Source organism: Diabrotica virgifera, chromosome 6 (assembly GCF_917563875.1).
Source record: "Diabrotica virgifera virgifera chromosome 6, PGI_DIABVI_V3a".
In the NCBI taxonomy this organism is placed as follows: Eukaryota; Metazoa; Arthropoda; class Insecta; order Coleoptera; family Chrysomelidae; genus Diabrotica; species Diabrotica virgifera.
The window spans coordinates 4,567,383-4,588,477 of NC_065448.1; the positions used below are offsets into that span (position 1 = coordinate 4,567,383).

The 21,095-nt window shown below is 33.2% G+C and overlaps 1 protein-coding gene across 4 annotated transcripts in view; it reads right to left on the reverse strand.

Moving 5' to 3' along the window:
- LOC114327062 (phospholipase B1, membrane-associated-like) overlaps positions 1–21,095 on the reverse strand; it is a 112,304-nt gene that overhangs the window by 19,457 nt on the left and 71,752 nt on the right. For all 4 annotated transcript variants that reach the window (XM_028275567.2, XM_028275569.2, XM_028275566.2 and 1 more), the window contains one exon: positions 14,758–14,920. In XM_028275567.2, the coding sequence (XP_028131368.1) occupies positions 14,758–14,920 (163 nt within the window). The remainder of the gene's footprint in view (positions 1–14,757; positions 14,921–21,095) is intronic.

Consider the following 21,095-nt stretch of genomic DNA (forward strand, 5'->3'; position numbering starts at 1 on the left):
ATAACTACTAAGTCAGAGGAGCCACTTAAAGTTATTCTACCTCAAATATTAAAGTAAGAGGTATTTTTTTTGAGTGAATTTGATGGCCTTGGCCGAGCCAATTAGCCAGACATTTTGTTATTTTAAAAACAAACAAATTTGATTTTTCAATCAGAGGAATTTTTTCTGTATTTCTAACTCTAAATACATAACAAACTAACATTATTATCTACAATTAATATTTAAATAATACTCTGTTTTGGTTGTTCATTTTTTTTTGTCAATTTTTATTTTTTTTTGTATTTTTTTGCATTTTTTTATATTGTTAATTTGTTTTTTTTTTGTTATTTTTTATAAATTGTTTTTTTACTACGCTAAGACGTAAACCCGATTCAGCCTCGCGGAGGTTTACATCTTCTTAGTTTTTTTTTTGTTGCTTTTTTATTTTTTCTGTTTTTTTTTCTTTTCTTTTCTCTTTTTTTTGTTCTTTTCTTTTTTCAATTATAATATACAATAATTACTTAAATCTACAGGGTTTAAAACAAAATAACAACAAAACAAAAATGTTTGTTTTGTTTTAACAAACATGCCTGCTTTGTTTTAACAAAATTTCTTAAATACAGGGTAAATTTTATTGCTACAATCTATATTTACAGTTTTTGATATGTTCTTAAATTGTTTTTAATATATTAATATCTTCAGAAAATATCAAATTGTTCAGGTAGACGGGAAGTGGAATTTTTAATATATTAAGATTATCATAAAATTTGTTTATATTTACTGATGTGAACATTCGAGGAGAATATGTAGTAGATCACCTTCTTCTCCACACTCACAGTTAGGTGACTCTGATGTCTATTAAGCTAGAAAGACCATTTCATAAGGGAGCCATGAGACCCACCCCATATTTTTTTGCTATTTTATTGCTAATTTATTACGCAAATTAAAAATTTATTGCTTCATCCCCTTCAGAGAAACAGGTGGCCATTCCAGCTTAATATTAAGCTAGAAAGGCCAACATTCATATATCCGGAACGAAAGTAGATAGAGAGTTGCTTCCGGTGGTCTATTTTATTGCTAATTAATTGCTAATTTATTACGTAAAACAAAAATTTATTGCTTCATCCCCTTCAGAGAAACTGGTGGCCATTCCAGCTTAATATTAAGCTAGAAAGGCCAACATTCATATATCCGGAACGAAAGTAGATAAAGAGTTGCTTCCGGCGGCCTATTTTATTGCTAATTAATTGCTAATTTATTACGAAAAACAAAAATTTATTGCTTCATCCCCTTCAGAGAAACAGGTGGCCATTCCAGCTTAATATTAAGCTAGAAAGGCCAACATTCATATATCCGGAACGAAAGTAGATAAAGAGTTGCTTCCGGCGGCCTATTTTATTGCTAATTAATTGCTAATTTATTACGAAAAACAAAAATTTATTGCTTCATCCCCTTCAGAGAAACAGGTGGCCATTCCAGCTTAATATTAAGCTAGAAAGGCCAACATTCATATATCCGGAACGAAAGTAGATAGAGAGTTGCTTCCGGTGGCCTATTTTATTGCTAATTAATTGCTAATTTATTACGCAAAACAAAAATTTATTGCTTCATCCCCTTCAGAGAAACAGGTGGCCATTTCAGCTTAATATTAAGCTAGAATAGCCAACATTCATATTTCCGGAACGAAAGTAGATATAGGGTAGCTTTCGGCGTCATATTTTATTGCTTATTAATTGCTGAAAGATTGAGTTTACAAGAATTTACAAACTCACCCCCTTCAACCCCTACCGTTATCATCATTCCCCGGAATCCACAAAAAGTGAAAATAACCAGTTTAAAGAGCTAAAACCAAGTACGAATTTTTTGCTTATTAATTACTACATGTCTAAGCCAAAAATGAATGTTTTGCTTCCTCCCCTAACGAGCCAAAATGGCTGCAGCGGTTTAATACTTAAGGCTGCAATACTCAACACTCCTATTTCAGGAAAGAAAGCAGATAGAGGGTCGCTTTTGGCGGGATATTTAATTTTTAATTAATTGCTGAAAGATGGGTTCTACCAGTATTTACAAACTCACCCCCTCCTACCCCTACCGTTATCATCGTTCCACGGATTTCACAAAGCGTGAAAATAATCATTTTAAAAATTTAAAACCAAGTGGGTATTTTTTTCTAATTAACGGCTGCAGGTCTACGCCAAAAACCAATTTTTTGCTTCATCCCCTAACGAGAAACAATGACTACTGCGGTTTAATTCTTAAGCTACAATACCCAACACTCCTATTTCAAGAACGAAATCAGATAGAGGGTCGTTTCCAGCGGCATATTTTATTGCTAATTAATTTCTGAAAGATATGGTATACAACAATTTGCAAACTCACCCCCTCCAAACCCCACCGTTGTCATCATTCCCCGGATTTCACAGAAAGTCAAAATTACTAGTTTAAAAACCTATGACCAAGTGGGTATTTTTTTCCTAAGCAATTGCTGCAGGTCTACGCCAAAAACGATTGTATTGCTTCATCCCTTAACGAGCAACAATGGCTACTGCGGTTGAATACTTAAACTACAACACTCAATTCTCCTGTTTCAGTAACGAAAGCAGATAGAGCGTCGCTTCCGGCGGCCTATTTTATTGCTAACTAATTGCTTATTTATTACGCAAATTACAAATTTATAGGTTCAACCCCTTCAGAGAAACAGGTGGCTATTCCAGCTTAATATTAAGCTAGAAGAGCCAACATTCACATTTCCGGAACAAAAGTAGATAGAGAGAAGCGGGTATTTTTTGCTTATTAATTGCTTTTTTTAAGCCAAAAATGAATGTTTTCTTCATCCCCTAACGAGCCACAATGGCTACAACGGTTTAATACTTGAGGTTACAATACCCAACAGTCCTATTTCAGGAAAGAAAGCAGATAGAGGGTCGCTTCTGGCGGCATATTTTATTTTTAATTAATTTTAAAAACGTTTTAAAAACGCTTTTTTTGCTTCATCCCCTGAAGGGCAACAATGGCTACTGCGGTTGAATACTTAAGCTACAACACTCAACCCTCCTACTTCAGGGGCGGAAGCAGATAGCTGGTCGCTTCTGGCGGCCTATTTTATTGCTATATTATGCAAAATAAAAATTTATTGCTTCAACCCCTTCAGAGAAACAGGTGACTATTTCAGCTTAATATTAAGCTAGAATAGGCAACATGCATATATCCGGAACGAAAGTAGATAGAGAGTTGCTTCCGGTGGCCTTTTTTGTTGCTAATTAATTGCTAATTTATTACGAAAAATAAAAATGTATTTCTTCAACCCCTTCAGAGAAACAGGTGGCTATTCCAGCTTAATATTAAACTAGAATAGCCAACATTCAGATTTCCGGAACAAAAGTAGATAGAGGGTAAGTATGCAACGTCCTTAAAAAACGAATTTACTAAAAGAGTTGACCATAATGTTTGCACTTATGCGTGCTAATAATAAGCTGCGAAAGAATTTAAGCATAGGTTTCAAAAAATTAAAGCAAGTGTTGTTTATTTAATTTTAATTTATTTTATCTTTAATGTACATTAGTAATCTGGGCGCTATTTTTTTTGTTTCTTTAACGAAAAATGATTTTTCTAGTAAATCATCGAAGCCCATCCAAGATGTGTTTCCTCTTCGATAGTTATAGGTTATGTAGTGACCACCTCGATTTTCATTAAATCAGACAAACTGGTTCCTCCTACACCAATGTATCCGATAGCACCCATTATTACTAGCTGATGATCGTCGTCGTGGGGTATGTTTAAATTTTTATGGAGTGTCTTTAATGATATGGTTTTAATTTCTTCATGTTCATTATAGACTTGAAAAACCACAACATCCCCTGCAATGAATGTAAATTAATTAACTTTTGTTTTTTATAAAATACCTCTAGAGAATTTGGAATGAAATTGAGTACAAAAAAGACAAAAAGGGTGGTCATTAGCAAGCACTTAAACAGAAGTGTGAAGGTCAATGTCGACGAAACAGATCTGGAAGGAGTGAAGGAGTAACAAGAATAACGTACCTTGGAAGCAACCTTGATGAAACTTTGTACCACTCACTGGAAGTAAGAACACATCTGGAAAAGGAACGTACAGTGTTTTACAAAATGCAAAAACTTCTATGCAACCTCCAGCTGGATATCTCATTGACAACTAGAATACATAAGTGGTATGTTTTCTCCATCTTCCTCTATGGGGTTGAAGCCTGGATAATGACAGAAGTAACACAAAAAAAATCCAAGCATTCGAACTCTGGTGCCACCGTAAAATGCTCAGAATGTCCTACATGAGCCATACGACAAATGCAGAAGTCTTTCGGAGGATGAACAAGGAAACAGAGCTTATGATTATAATAAAAAAACGGACAATGGACAAATATGACCTCCATAGAACTATCCAGGATGGCTGCAAATAAGATTAAATGGTTAAATGTAATGGTCAACGTCCTTAAGGATAAGGCACCGTAAGAAGAAGATAAAATATATGGGTAATTCCACATAAATTCTCTATATTTCTGTCACAGTTTTGTATTTTTTGAAATTTAGGGGCATGCTTCTGAAACCACTTTTTTTTCGTTCTTTAGGAATGCTATTTTGTAAATTGTTTGGTACAATATATCAACACTCTCGATGTAAACTTGCACGCTAAAGAAGATGGCCTTAACATAATTTGTCTAAAGTCCAAAATAACGTTCGTATTACCTATTTTTGAAAAAGAGACAAGTGTATTTTAGCATGTTTTTAAAGCAAAGGAACATTCCTATTGGCTATTTTTGAACAAGTGTATTTTAGAATTTTTTGCGTTTTTCTGTACTCCGACTATAATTTCAACACAAAAAAAGATACAAGAAACATTTCCATATGGCATAAAGAGAATTTACCTAAAACCGTAAGGAACTATCCTATAAGCTCTTTTTTAATGAGAGATTAGAGTATTTTAGCATGTTTTTTTTTCATTTTTATGCATTTATTTGTAGGTACTCTGGTCATAATTACAACGATAAAAAGTAACAGTTCGGTAAAATTTTCGATGTAAAATTTTACACTGAAAAACATGATACTAACAGAATTTAGCTAAAGCCTGAAGGGACTTTCCTATAACCAATTTTGGAAGGAGAGATTAGTGGACTTTAAGATGTTTTTTAAGCTTAATTACTTTTTCTACAATCCGTTTTGATGAGCCATTTTGCTGGTGATTTAGTTTGAGATTTTTAGCTGAATATAATACTAAGAACAGTAAGGGTATTCTCTTAAATTACTTTTAATTATAAAAGTATTATTTTTAAATCAATTGATCACGAGAACGGCACATGAAGATGGATTGTAGAAAAAATCCACTAACATCTACTTTAAAAATAGCTTTTATGAATGTTCCTACGAGCATTGTATTAATTATTCTATTAGCGTCATCTTCTTTATCCTGCAATATTAAATCCAAAATGTTACCTGATCCTTTTTTTAGGGTTGATATTATGGACAGAGTGCAAATAAATACATAAAAATGAAAAATGATGCTAAACTACACTTGTCTCTAATCTCTCCTTCCAAAATTGGTTATAGGAAAGTTCCTTCAGGCTTTAGCTAAATTCTGTTAGTATCACGTTTTTCAGTGTAAAATTTTACATCGAAAATGTTACCGACCTGTTACTTTTTTATCGTTGTAATTATGGCCCGAGTACAAATAAATGCATAAAAATGAAAAAAAAACATGCTAAAATACTCTAATCTCTCATTAAAAAATAGCTTGTAGGATAGTTCCTTACGGTTTTAGGTAAATTCTGTTTATGCCATATGGAAATGTTTCTTGTATCTTTTTTGTGTTGAAATTATAGTCGGAGTAGAGAAAAACGCAAAAAATTCTAAAATACGCTTGTTCAAAAATAGCTAGTAGGAATGTTCCTTCGCTTTAAAAACATGCTAACATACACTTGTCTCTTTTTCAAAAATAGGTAATAGGAACGTTACTTTGGACTTTAGACAAATTGTGTTAAGGCCATCTGCTTTAACGTGCAAGTTTACATCGACAGTGTTGATATATTGTACCAAACAATTTACAAAATAGCATTTAATGAATGCAAACAAGGATAGGAAAGATAATTCGGACATAATATGACATAAGTTTCGATTTCAATTCCCAAAACAGCTTGAATTTCAGGTCCTAAAGAACGAACAAAAAGTGGTTTCAGAAGCATGCCCCTAAATTTCAAAAAATCCACAATCTGTGACAGAAATATAGAGAATTTATGTGGAATTACTCATATATTTTATCTTCTCCTTACGGTGCCTTATCCTTAAGGACGTTGACCATTACATTTTCCCATTTAATCTTATTTGCAGCCATCCTGAATAGTTCTGTGGAGGTCATATTCGTCCATTGTCGTAGGTTTTTAAGCCAAGAGTTGCGTCTTCTTCCTGGTACCCTTTTGCTATTGATTTTGCTTTCGATTATTTTCGTTAAGTTGGAGCAGTTCATACTTTTGATTTCTTACGATAAAAAAAATTGTATTTTCCGTTTTTTTCTTATAAGCATAAGCTCTGTTTCCTTGTTCACCCTCTGAAAGACTTCCGCATTTGTCGTATGGCTCATGTAGGATATTCTGGGCATTTTACAGTAGCACCGAAGTTCGAATGCTTGGAATTTTTTTGTGTTACTTCTGTCATTGTCCAGGCTTCAACCCCATAGAGGAAGATGTAGAAAACATAGCACTTATGTATTCTAGTTCTCAATGAGATATCCAGCTGGAGGTTGCATAGAACTTTTGCATTTCGTAAAACACTGTACGTTCCTTTTCCAGATGTGTTCTTACTTCCAGTGAGTGGTACAAAGTTTCATCAAGGTTTCTTCCAATGCACGTTATTCTTGTTACTCCTTCACTCCTTCCCGATCTTTGTTTTGTCACAGTGTGAAGGTCAATGTTTTGTCGACATTGACCTTCACACTTCTGTTTAGGTGCTTGCTAATGACCACCCTTTTTGTCTTTTTTGTGCTGAATTTCATTCCAAATTCTCTACAGGTATTTTATAAAAAACAAAAGATAATTAATTTACATTCATTGCAGGGGATGTTTTGGTTTTTCAAGTCTGTAATGAACATGAAGATATTAAAACCATACCATTAAACACACTCCATAAAAATTTAAACATACTTCATGACGACGATCACCAGCTAGTATTAATGGGTGCTATCGGATACACTGGTGTAGGAGGAACCAGTTTGTCTGATTTTAATGAAAATCGAGGTGTTCACTACATAACCTATACCTATCGAAGAGGAAACACATCTTGGATGGGCTTCGATGATTTACTAGAAAAATCATTTTTCGTTAAAGAAACAAAAAAAATAGCGCTCAGATTATTAATGTACATTAAAGATAAAATAAATTAAAATTAAATAAACAACACTTGCTTTAATTTTTCGGTACCTATGCTTAAATTCTTTCGCAGCTTATTATTAGCACGCATAAATGCAAAAATTATGGTCAACTGTCTTAGTATATTCGTTTTTTAAGGACGTTGCATACTTTATTTTAAATGTACAGATTTTACATAATCTGATAATATTACCATTTAGTTATTAAAAAACAATATACAAAATCTGAGCATTGGGTCACGTGCTACAGATATGTGATAATGGATATCGACAATTTAACATAGACTCTAAATAACTCTACAAATCAATATTGAACTGTACAGATATTCTTAATGACCATTTAAGAAAATTATAAATGAAATATGAGTGTTGGGTACTGTGAGTTTATTATAAAACTGCAGTAGCCATCCTTGCTCGTAAGGGGATGAAGCAAAAAATCCATTTTTGGCGTAGACCTGCAGCAATTAATTAGCAAAAAAAATGCACACTTGATTTAAATCTCTAAACTGGGTATTTCCACATTTTGTGAAATTAAGGGGATGAAAATAACAGTAGGGGTTGGAGAGGGAGTGTCTGTAAATGCTGCTATACCCCACCTTTCAGTAATTAATTGGCAATAAAATATAGCGCCGCAAGCGACTCTTTATCTTCTTTCGTTCCTGAAATATTAGTGTTGGGTATTGTAGCTTAAGTATTAAACCGCAGTAGCCATTGTTGGTCGTAACGGGGATGAAGCAAACAATTCCTTTTTCGCGTAGACCTCTAACAATTAATAAGCAAAAAATACCCACTTGGTTTTAGGTTTTTAAACTGGTTATTTTCACTTTTTGTGGATTCCGAGGAATGATGATAACGGTGGGGGTTGAAGGGGTGAGTTTGTAAATTATTGCATACCCAATCTTTCAGCAATTAATTAGCAAAAAAATATGCCGCTGGAAGCTACCCTCTATCTACCTTTGTTCCAGAAATATGAATGTTGGCTCTTCTAGCTTCATATTAAGCTAGAATAGCCACCTGTTTCTCCGAAGGGGTTGAAGCTATAAATTTGTAATTTGCGTAATAAACAAGCAATTAATTAGCAATAAAATAGGCCGCCGGAAGCGACGCTCTATCTGCTTTCGTTACTGAAACAGGAGAATTGAGTGTTGTAGTTTAAGTATTCAACCGTAGTAGCCATTGTTGCTCGTTAGGGGATGAAGCAATACAATCGTTTTTGGCGTAGACGTGCAGCAGTTGCTTAGGAAAAAAATACCCACTTGGTCTTAGATTTTTAAACAGGTAATTTTCACTTTCTGTGAAATCCGTTGAGCGATGATAATGGTAGGGGTTGGAGGGGATGAGTTTGTAAATTCTGGTATACCCAATCTTTCAGCAATTAATTAGCAATAAAATATACCGCCGAAAGCTACTCTCTATCTACTTTCTTTCCAGAAATATGAATGTTGGCTCTTCTAGCTTAATATTAAGCTAGAATAGTCACATGTTTCTCTGAAGGGGTTGAAGCTATAAATTTGTAATTTGCGTAATAAATAAGCAATTAATTAATAATAAAATAGGCCGCCAGAAGCGACGCTCTATCTGTTTTCGTTACTGAAACAGGAGAATTGAGTGTTGTAGTATTCAACCGCATTAGCCATTGTTGCTCGTTAGGGGATGAAGCAATAAAATCGTTTTTGGTGTAGACCTGCCGCAGCAGTTGCTTAGGAAAAAAATATCCACTTGGTCATAGGCTTTTAAACTAATAATTTTGACTTTCTGTGAAATCCGGGGAATGAGAACAACGGTTGGGGTTGGAGGGGGTGTGTTTGCAAATTGTTGTATACCATATCTTTCAGAAATTAATTAGCAATAAAATATGCCGCTGAAAACGACCCTCTATCTGTCTTCGTTCCTGAAATAGGAGTGTTGGGTATTGTAGCATAAGGATCAAACCGCAGTAGCCATTGTTTCTCGTTAGGGGATGAAGCAAAAAATTGGTTTTTGGCGTAGACCTGCAGCTGTTAATTAGAAAAAAATTCCCACTTGGTTTTAAGTTTTTAAACTGATTATTTTCACTCTTTGTGAAATCCGTGGAACGATGATAACGGTAGGGGTTGAAGGGGGTGAGTTTGTAAATTCTGGTATACCCCATCTTTCAGCAATTATTAAAAATTAAATATGCCGCCAGAAATGACCCTCTATCTGCTTTCTTTCCTGAAATAGGAGTGTTGAGTATTGTTGCCTTAAGTATTAAACCGCAGTAGCAATTTTGGCTCGTTAGGGGAGGAAGCAGAAAATTCATTTTTGGCTTAGACCTGTAGCAATGAATAAGCAAAAAATACGTACTTGGTTTTAGCTTTTTAAACTGGTTATTTTCACTTTTTGTGGATTCCGGGGAATGATGATATCGGTAGGGGTTGAAGGGGGTGAGTTTGTAAATTCTTGTAAATTCAATCTTTCAGCAATTAATTAGCAATAAAATAGGCCACTGGAAGCAACTCTCTATCTACTTTCGTTCCGGATATATGAATGTTGGCCTTTCTAGCTTAATATTAAGCTGGAATGGCCACCTGTTTCTATGAAGGGGATGAAGCAATAAATTTTTGTTTTGCGTAATAAATTAGCAATTAATTAGCAATAAAATAGGCCACCGGAAGCAACTCTCTATCTACTTTCGTTCCGGATATATGAATGTTGGCCTTTCTAGCTTAATATTAAGCTGGAATGGCCACCTGTTTCTCTGAAGGGGATGAAGCAATAAATTTTTAATTTGCGTAATAAATTAGCAATAAAATAGCAAAAAAATATGGGGTGTGTTTCATGACTTCCTTATGAAATGGTCTTTCTAGCTTAATAGACATGTGACTCTGTGAGACCCAAACTGTACATATGAAGGGGGGTAAGAGCATGATTACATCTCAATCTATTTATAACTCTTATGAAATGGCGATTTGATACAGAATGAAACCATCTTTTAATGGGAATTTCAGGCTGCATTTGTTTGTAATTACTACCAGTTCTCGTGTTTCGATAATACCTTTGCCAATTTTCTTTTTGGTGTCGTCTACTAATAATATCAATATCCGAAATAGGTAGTAAGTTCATGGGAAGTTCTTAGCCTATTTCTAGGGCGGATTTGGCTAGCCTGTCTACTATTTCGTTACCCCTAATGCCTGCGTGTCCCTTTATCCATGAAATAATGATGTTTTTTCCTAAATTTGCAATTTTATTATAAAGAGTCGTAATTTCCAGTTCTATATGATTGAGTTGTTGGTACTTATGTACGTTAGTTAGTCTATCAACGACACTCTTACTGTCTGTAAATATTATGCAGCTATAGGGTTCGTTACTAAATATGTGTCTTAAAGCAAAAAGTATCGCTATCATTTCAGCCGTGTATATCGATGATTCACAAGGCAATTTGAATAATTTTTTAAATCCACTTTGAATATTGATTATTGCACATCCTACTTTGTTTTGTACTTTGGATCCATCTGTATAGTAAAACTGATAATGTGGCCATTTATGAAGTATAAATGATTGAAAAACGGCTGGATTTAAATTAATATCCATAAAAAAAGTATTAATTTGTTTTGAGAAAATTTCTTCTAATACATGGGAATACATAGGTGAAACTTGATTTTCATAAGTATAGAAAGTACTTCGGTATTGAGATATTTTCAAGTAACTATCTACAAGACGGGGACATTTTTTCTTTTTCCAATATTTATGAGTTAGATCTAAAATTGATAACTTATGTATATCCTGCAGATAGTTTGTATTTTTTCCTATGGTTCTAGTAATAAATTTATCACTTAAAAACTGTCGTCGAAATTCCAGGGGTGGTTCTATCGCCTCAACTTCCATTATATTAACGGGTGTAGACTTCAAATATCCAAGACAAAGTCGAAGACATTTATTTTTTTGTATTTCTAATTTATTCAAATGTGTGTTTGCAGCAGTTCCATACAGATGATAACTGTAATCGAAAATAGGACGAATCATAGTACGGTAAAATAAAAGTGCTATATTTGGATCGGCACCCCAATTAGTTCTACAGAAGGCTCTTAGAATATTCATTGCATTTTCAGACTTTTTTATGATATGATGCATGTGATCCTTCCATAGAAGTTTTCTGTCTAAATAAGTACCGAGATATTTTATACAATTTTTAATAGGATATTGAATTTGACCTACTGCCAAATGACTTTGTGGAATTTGACGATTTCTGGAGAAAATGCAAATTTCTGTTTTAGATTCTGATATTGCTAAACCAATATTTTGATAGTGATTAAGAACAGCCTTAGTTGAGACATTAAAATTATTTTTACATATATCCAATGATTTGTGGGATGTGTAAACTACTACATCATCAGCAAATTGAATAATCTTTGTTGTGCTATTAATACAATTTTCTAAATCAATATTATATAAAATGTATAACATTGGACTTAATATGCTACCCTGTGGTAGTCCTATATTTGTAAGACGTGGAGTGGAGATGGAATTGTTGATTTTTAAAACCGTCCATCTATTAGTGTAAAGTGTCCTCAGAAATCTAGCTAAGTTGATGGTAAGAGGTATTAAATTTTGTAACGTATAACATGACTGTTATTATAGGTACTATATTATAATAGTAAGCTTTAACTTTGTCATTTTAGAGTCACTGAATATGCATTTGTTTAACTCAGAGATTGTGAAAATCTAAGTAGTTATCTTTAATAAATGTTTATTTATTTTGCATATCATTTCTTATTATTCCATTATATTTACATTTACTTACTGATTCCATATGGTTTTGACAGCAGTGTAAGATACCTGGGAGATTGTTCGATCCCATCTTCTGGCGCCCGTAACTTAGTCTATTTTATTTATCTCCTATATTCTTCTATTTTTATTATATTATTATATTTATTCTATCTATTTTCTGAGCATCTATTCTTATCTTCATATTGCCTTTTCTAGTCGTCATCACTATCTACATTGATCTACTACTCTTTGACAGGCATGCAAATTGGCCGTATCCATTCTTGAGTGTCAAGTTGTCGTTCTCTTGCATATATCGCTAGCCTAACTTCATTCAGTTTGCATCTGTCTATTCATACTTCTGTTATATATTATCAGTTCATTCCACTTTCTTCATCTTATCATTTACTCCTACAAAACCTACTGCTAAAGTAGTGCTTTCTTACATCGGCTTCTCCAACGAGAAGCTCTATTCATTTTTTGTTCCCTTGTTCCATTAAGCTATTTAATTTTTTCTACTTCTGTTGTAGTTTTAGTGCTTTCTTACATCGGCTTCTCCAACGAGAAGCTCTATTCATTTTTTGTTCCCATTTTTTCTACTTCTGTTGGAGTTTATCATTCTCTGTCTATTCACTCCAAGAGAAGTTCTCTCTTTTTGTTACATTGGCTAAAATTGAACCTCCCCAAAAGCTTGGGTTTCTTGAATTGTGAAATCCAAAAAGCGCTCGCCTGGTCTTTTCCAGACTCTGGAAACGTCCATCTGTTGACGTCCATCAACATGATCTAAAATAAATCTGAGTTCGTCAGTAATCATTACGTTACTCTATTGTGCCATGGCCCAATTCATGTGTTCTTGTTCAAACAAGCGTCTGGCTCTACGATGTGCAGGGGTCAAAGGATGAAGGATGTACTCTAGCTGGCCTTTTGATTTCAACATGTTCGTGAAGCCGATTACGTATAGTTTAAGTATTTATTCTTGTACTCGCAGCTTCTACCAACTCATTTTTTAGCGTTCGAGCAGTACTTTGACGATTTTTGATGGCCAAAGGGTAGAGAATACGTGGTAACTCAATACTCTAATTCTAATTTCTGTTCCCAATCTTTCATTGCACAATACTGCTTTCATCTTATTGAAAACACTTCTGGTCATTTCAGTGAGTCATTTTCTTTCAAGGATGCTTTCATGCTTTCATTGTAGGCTAGAATTTCAATTTTCGTCAAAGAAATAAAATGATTAGAAAGAAATGGAACGTGCAAAATATGTAAATGCAACAATTGCAGCACGGTACTCTAAAAAATTATCAACAGGCTAAGGAATCAAAATATATCTAAATGAAGAAGGTCAGACTGATACAGACTCCTACTGAACTAGAATAGAAAGGAGACTGAAGCAGCAGCAAAAGATGAAATAAGCACAGAAACTTATGTCCGTAAAAATCATTGGTTTGACAATGAATCCGAAAATGTAACAAGAGCAAAAAATGAAGCCTAAGGAAAAATGCTTCTCCGTCAAGTTAGAACAACCGAAGAGAATTACTAGACAAAGAGAAGAAAAGACGAAACACGAAAGAAAGGAACGACACCATTTAAATAAGGAATTTAAATATATAAAAAACTGCCAAGGTAAGAGTTAACAACCAGGACACCTAAGATATCAAAATACAGAGAGGATTCCGTCAGGATTGCGTGCTGTCTCCACTACTTTTCAATGTCTACAGTGAAGCGGTATTTCAAGAAGCACTCTCAGATTCAATAGAAGGTATATCTATCAATGGAGAAGTTTTGAACAACTTACGTTTTGCAGACGATACAGTAATAATAACGGATAACAATGATTTACAGAACGTAATCCAACGCCTTAATGAACGCTGTCATGAGTACGGACTGAAGCTGAACTTAAAGAAAACTAAATGCATGATAATAACTAAATCAGCATACGCAAACATCCAATTAACTATTGAAGATACTGTGATTGAGAGTGTGGATAACAACAAATACTTAGGAACATGGATAACATCAAATGTAGACCAAACTAAAGAAATTAAGACACGTATTGAAATAGCACGTGCATCATTCATTAAACTTAAAAAGTTTCTTTGTTGTCGGGATATAAGGTTAGAACTACGCCTAAGGATGCTTCGATGTTATGTGTTCTCTACTCTTCTTTATCTCTTGGAAGCGTGGACGTTGAAACAGGTACATTTGAATAAGTTGGCCTCTTTTGAATTTTGGTGTTACAGAAGAATCCTACGAATGTCATGGATTCAAAGAATGTCGAACGTGGAAGTAACTAGAAGGATAGGAAATCAACCGGAAATAATACTAACTATCAAAAGATGAAAACTTGAGTACTTAAGACATGTGGTGAGAGGGCAAAAATAATCATTATTATAACTTAATATGCAAGGCAAAATCCGAGGAAAGCGAAATGTGAGAAGACGAAAAACATCCTGGCTTAAGAACTTACAGGAATGTTTCGAATGCAGTACTGCAGAGCTATTTAGAGCGGCAGTCAACAGGGTCCGCATTGCCATGATGATTTCCAACCTTCGATAGAAGATGGAACTTTAAGAAGATGAAAACCTTAACATGGAGAAAAATAAATGCATCATAAGAAGAAGAAGAAGATCTATATGATATTTATATTTTTAATTACTCGATACTTACTTGGTGGTGGCACAACATTGACTATGGTTCTGGCTAAATTATCCTTTAAATATCTAAGAACTTTATATAAATCTTCTTTATGTTTCTGGATAGCTTTGTAATAACTATTTGATAAACAGACTTCTGAACAAAAATCGTTATCACCTATCATCAAAGTTATCATCTAAAAAAATAGTTATAAAATTAAACCAAGGTATTTAAGGAGATACTAAGCAAGCATAAGCTAAAAGGTCATAAAACTAATTACAAGTAAATTTAATGAATCATTTTTCTTCGTAAAAGGTACATATATTTATTTAAAATCCCTTAAAAGGGCCACAAATATCACAGAAGGTTTTCGGTTTTTAAAAAGAACATCATCAGTGTTACAAGCTTAACATGCTGAGCCACCCAAAAATACAAAAGTTAAGACTCTTTAAAAGTTGACTAAATGTCTTACATAGTTAAATAAATTATGGAATCCAAAGGATGGATATAATCCCTATGGATTAGAGGCCCTGGGGCAACATGTGACTCCCATGGGGCCCCTAATCCATAGGGATTATATCCATCCTTTGGATTCCATAATTTATTTAACTATGTAAGACATTTAGTCAACTTTTAAAGGGTTTTATCTTTTGTATTTTTGGGTGTCTCAGCCTGTTAAGCTTGTAACACTGATGATACTCTTTTTAGAGAGCGAAAACGTTCTGTTATATTTGGGGCTTTTTTAAGGGTTTTTAAATAAATATATGTACAGTAAAAATAAAAATGTATACCATTTTTATTCAGTTGCAATGCGAAGGCAAAACAATCTTATTTTTCACTTAGAATACGGAGCGCAGTCCAGTCCTCTGAATCGCGATTTTCGGCTCTTATTGGAGTCATCATCGGAGAGGCGTAGGCCTGCTGCTCCATACTCGAAGTGACCAACCATGAAAGTTTATCTCTACATTGCAACTGACGTGTATGGATTAGGTCACTAGCGTCATCTGGTAATTGAAAGGTAAAGTTTTCAATCCTAATAGCAACATTAATAATATTGAAAAATATTAAAAATATTACTAAAAGATTTTTAAATTGAAAACTTGTTGGTCCATTTCCCTGGAGACACCTCCAAGGCTTCTACAATATGCAAGCCAGATGGATGCTGCAGTGACGACAAAAGGGAAGGAATTCTACACTATTCAATTCACAACCCCCGTCTGCATCTTGGTAAATTTCCAACGGAAAATGGACCTAGTTACTCTATAAGAGTAATACTAATATAAAATAAAATTAAAAATGTATACCATTTTTATTCAGTTGCAATGCGAAAGCAAAACAATCTTATTTTTCACTTAGAATACGGAGCGCAGTCCAGCACTCTGAATCGACGATTTTCGACTCTTGTTGAAGTCTCATCGGAGAGGCCTTGTGGTATATTATGAACCCTCTGTATAAATCATAATTTAAATATGATGTTATTAACCTTTAGGGTATTGAACATACATAAAAACAATAGCTTATAGTTTGTATCACATGTTTATTACGAGTGAACTTGAACTATATTTGTTATGGTTCAGATAGGTATAAAAACACGCTGAGCAATCAGTATGGATATAGATATACAAATAATTATTAGAAGTTAGTATGTAGTAAGGCGAGGCGCTATGAATCATTAATGTTATTGTTTAGATATTGGATACCAGTGAATAAAATATAGTGTATAGTAAGACGTGTTTAGTCTTTTTAATTAATTAGAACCAGAAGGCAGTAACAACACACTATTTAATACAGTGTATGGATTAGGTGACTAGCGTCATCTGGCAATTGAAAGTTAAAGTTTTCATACCTAATAGCAACATTAATAACATTGAAAAATATTAAAAATATTACTATCGGAGAGGCGTTGGCCTGCTGCTCCGTACTCGAAGTGACCAAGTGGAGATAAACTTTCATGATGGAACTCCAATGATGACTCCAATAAGAGTTGAAAATCGTTGATTCAGAGTGCTGGACTGCGCTCCCTATTCTAAGTGAAAAATAAGATTGTTTTGCCTTGGCATTCGCATTGCAACTGAATAAAAATGGTATACATTTTAATTTTTTATTTTATATTAGTATTACTCCTATAGAGTAACTAGGTCCATTTTCCGTTGGAACTTTACCAAGCTGTAGACGGGGGTTTTGAATTGCATAGTGTAGAATTCCTTTCCTTTTGTCTTCACTGCAGCATCCATTTGGCTTGCATATTGTAGAAGCCTTAGAGGTGTCACCAGGGAAATGGACCAATAAGTTTTCAATTTAAAAATCTTTTAGTAATATTTTTAATATTTTTCAATATTATTAATGTTGCTATTAGGATTGAAAACTTTACCTTTTGAATATATATGTTCATTTTACGAAGAAAAATGATTCATAGTCTGGGCTGAGTATCGGAGAATAGGCCATTTTTGGGAAAAGTTATTTACCAGCAATTTTATTGCTGCAATCGGATCTTATTATTATATGTATTAATAATATAGGTATGCAAAGTCCGCAGATAGTGTGCTACTTTTTTTATAAACAAAATGGCGCCCGAAAATCGTGTTTTTTTCAATTTTTGCTCTATAACTCCAAAGATTTTAACTTTACACCAAAAACACTCAAATAAAAATTCACCGCAATTAAATTCTGCATAGAGACGTGTTTTTCCCGATTCACTTTGATGAAAACTTACCCCGTAAAAAGCGGGTTTTTGCAACAAAATCTTTAATTTTCAACTAAAATTTTAGATAAGTAATTGTTAATCAATAATTAAATAACTTGGTAATGTAAAAGCCCTTTCTGTATAGATTATAATTCCAGAAGCCGATGGAAACTAAATGAACAGTTTAGCAACAATTGAATTGTTAATTAAAAATTTACGGTCACCATAATAACGAGAATAATTACGATGCATAAGAATAACTATGATTTTTTCATAAAAAGACACCTAACCTATCTAATGTACTTTACAGAATTGAAATTGGACTATTTAAGCGGCCTCAGGAATATTTTAAAATTATAAACAATTTTTTGGTCTATAAACAAATAGAATATCGCAGGAAATATTAAACTAAATTAAATTATAAAATCGGCATTCGAAAAAAAGCGACAGAGAGCTTCTTTTAAAAGAAAAAATGTTTAATTATGATGAGTAGTTCCTGAGATACAACTGGTCAAAGTTGACCGGAATTTACGGCAAATATATAAACAATAGGATCAAAATTTTCAAACCATCACCTTTTTATTTTTTCCTCTTTCTTCACACCAATTTTCATATCCTTAAAATAATCATAACATATATTATTATAATAAAAACTATCGATAATACGTGTGAAAATTGCCAAAAATAGCAAAATTCCAATCAAAAATTAGGTTGGAGAAAATGTAACCCTCAAAGTTCAAAATCGGTATAGGTCAAAAAAATGCATTTTCTCGGCTTCCCATGGAGCAATTTCCTTCATTCTTTTTTTGTTCCCAAGTAACTCGAGTAGAGCCATCGAACTAACGCATTATTAAATGTCAGACTTGCTTTTGTTTTGTTATAATTAATTAATTTATTTATTATAACACAAAATTTTAATTTGTTTAAATAAAAATTGTTTAAATAATTATACAGCTTTCACATGAGAATATTTATGTTTTTAACTTTAAAAGGTACACTTGTATTAAGTTTATGTAAAAAAAGCCTACAACTGGAAAAAATATGTAGTTTTCTGTTCTTATAAATAAATTAATCTATTATAACAAAACAAAAGCAAGTCTGACATTTAATAATGCGTTAGTTCGATGGCTCTACTCGAGTTACTTGGGAACAAAAAAAGAATGAAGGAAATTGCTCCATGGGAAGCCGAGAAAATGCATTTTTTTTAACGTATACCGATTTTGAACTTTGAGAGTTATAGTTTCTCCAACCTAATTTTTGATTGGAATTTTGCTATTTTTGACAATTTTCACACGTACTATCGATAGTTTTTATTATAATAATATATGTTATTAGTATTTTAAGGATATGAAAATTGGTGTGGAGAAAGAGGACAAACATAAAAAGGTGATGGTTTGAAAACTATGATCCTATTGTTAATATCTTTGCCGTAAATTCTGGTCCACTTTGACCGGTTGTATCTCAGGAACTACTCATCATAATTAAACATTTTTTCTTTTAAAAGAAGCTCCCTGCCGCTGTTTTTCGAATGCCTTTTTTATATTTTAATTTAGTTTAATATTTCCCGAGATATTCTATTTGTTTATAAGCCAAAAAATTGTTTATAATTTTAAAATATTTCTGAGGCCGCTTAAATAGTCCAATTTCAATTCTGTAAATTACATTAGATAGGTATAGTGCTTTTTATGAAAAAATCACAGTTATTCTTATGCATCATAATTATTGTCGTTATTATAGCGACCGTAAATTTTTAATTAACAATCCAATTGTTGCTAAACTGTTCATTCAATTTTCATCGGTTTCTGGAATTATAATCTATACAAAAAGGGATTTTACATTACCAAGTTATTTAATTATTGATTAACAATTACTTATCTAAAATTTTAGTTGAAAATTAAAGATTTTGTTGGAAAAACCCGCTTTTTACGGGGAAAGTTTTCGTCGAAGTGAATCGGGAAAAACACGTCTCTATGCAGAATTTAATTGCGGTGAATTTTTATTTGGGTGTTTTTGGTGTAAAATTAAAATCTTTGGAGTTATAGAGCAAAAATTGAAAAAAAAACACGATTTTCGGGCGCCATTTTGTTTTTAAAAAAAGTAGCACACTATCTGCGGACTTTGCATACCTATATTATTAATACATACAATAATAAGATTCGATTCCAGCTATAAAATTGCTGGTAAATAACTTTTCCTTGTATTTTGCTAATTAGCCCAGAGTATCATTAAATTTATTGTAATTAATGGTATACAGCCAGTTACAGGAAATTTTTCCTTTTGGATAAAACTAATTAGTCACATAATGAGTTAGAGTATGATGGCTTATTTCAATTATTTTAGTTGGCAGTAAAGACTCCACTTATCAAATCAAAACTGGTGATAAACTGCAAAGATCTCCTCAACAATCTGGCAAAAGATAATAGTGTTTTTATTATGGGTGCCGGGTCAGGAAGAGGTGCATGGGAATGAACGAGCAGATTTGTTGGCAAAACACGGCTCGAGAGAAACCTTTGTAGGTCCAGAACCATGCATCAATAAAGATGCTAAAAAACGAGGTTCAGAAATGGTTGATAAAGAATCATCAAAATACATGGAGAGAGATTAAAACGGTCACTGAAATGGTGACTGTACATTGTGGCTTAAGAAAACACCTATACACACTAGGTAAGGTAAATGAACTATAGTGCAGAAAATGTGAAATGGAAGAAGAGACTGACATACATATCTTATGTAGTGTTGCCCAAATGCAAGACCAAGACGAGACTTAGACAGTCTTGGTCTTGGTCTTGCGGCAGTACACCTGGTCTTGGTCTTGGTCTTGGTATTGCGCTCCCAGTCTTGGTCTTGGTCTTGGTCTTGCAGCAAGAGTCTTGCAAGTCTCGCAGTTGCCCATTAGCCTATTGCATATCTTAGAACAACGTAACAGAGAGGTACATTTTAAGCTTGAATATCATAGCCATAGTAAAGACTAGCCAAATTAATAAATATCTAAACAACTGACACCGGGTGGGGTTTGAACCCACGATCTAAAGTGATCGCTGTTATCTTCTAACTAACTAAAGTTAAAACTACCTCTTAAAACCCACAAAATTTCATTTGCGTATTTCAGCCGATTTTAGAGCAATAAATAAATCGTCAGTTTGTAAGAAAAATTTCAACCCCTCCCTATTTGGTAAACAAAGCATTTATAAAGTAAACGTTTATGAAGTAAACTGTCATTAGTTTTTCGTGCAGAATTACGCATTAAAGTTTGCCATACTTATTTAAAAACATTCTGTATTGATGAAAAACATGGATAGTTAAAAAAGTACCTAACTTTTTTATTATCCAATATAAGTGAATGAATAAAAAAGATAGTGTTAAGAAAATATGAGGCTTTAGTTGGGCTTTAATTTCAGTATGCTATTATTGCATGCTAGAATAATAAGTAAGCATAATGCTAGAATATTCCACAGAGTGAGAAAAAACACAGTTTGATTGGTACACCCGGTATACACTGACAAAATTGACCTGTCTAGCAACAATATCTATTATTACTGCGATATTTATAAAGAATATAATAAGACCAAATATTAAAAAAAAATCACTTAAATTTAAATAACAACAGGTTTAGGAAATTTGAGACATTAAAAATGACCCATTTTTAAGGTGGTGCCATGGACGTATAAATAAAGATGGGTGGTGCGTT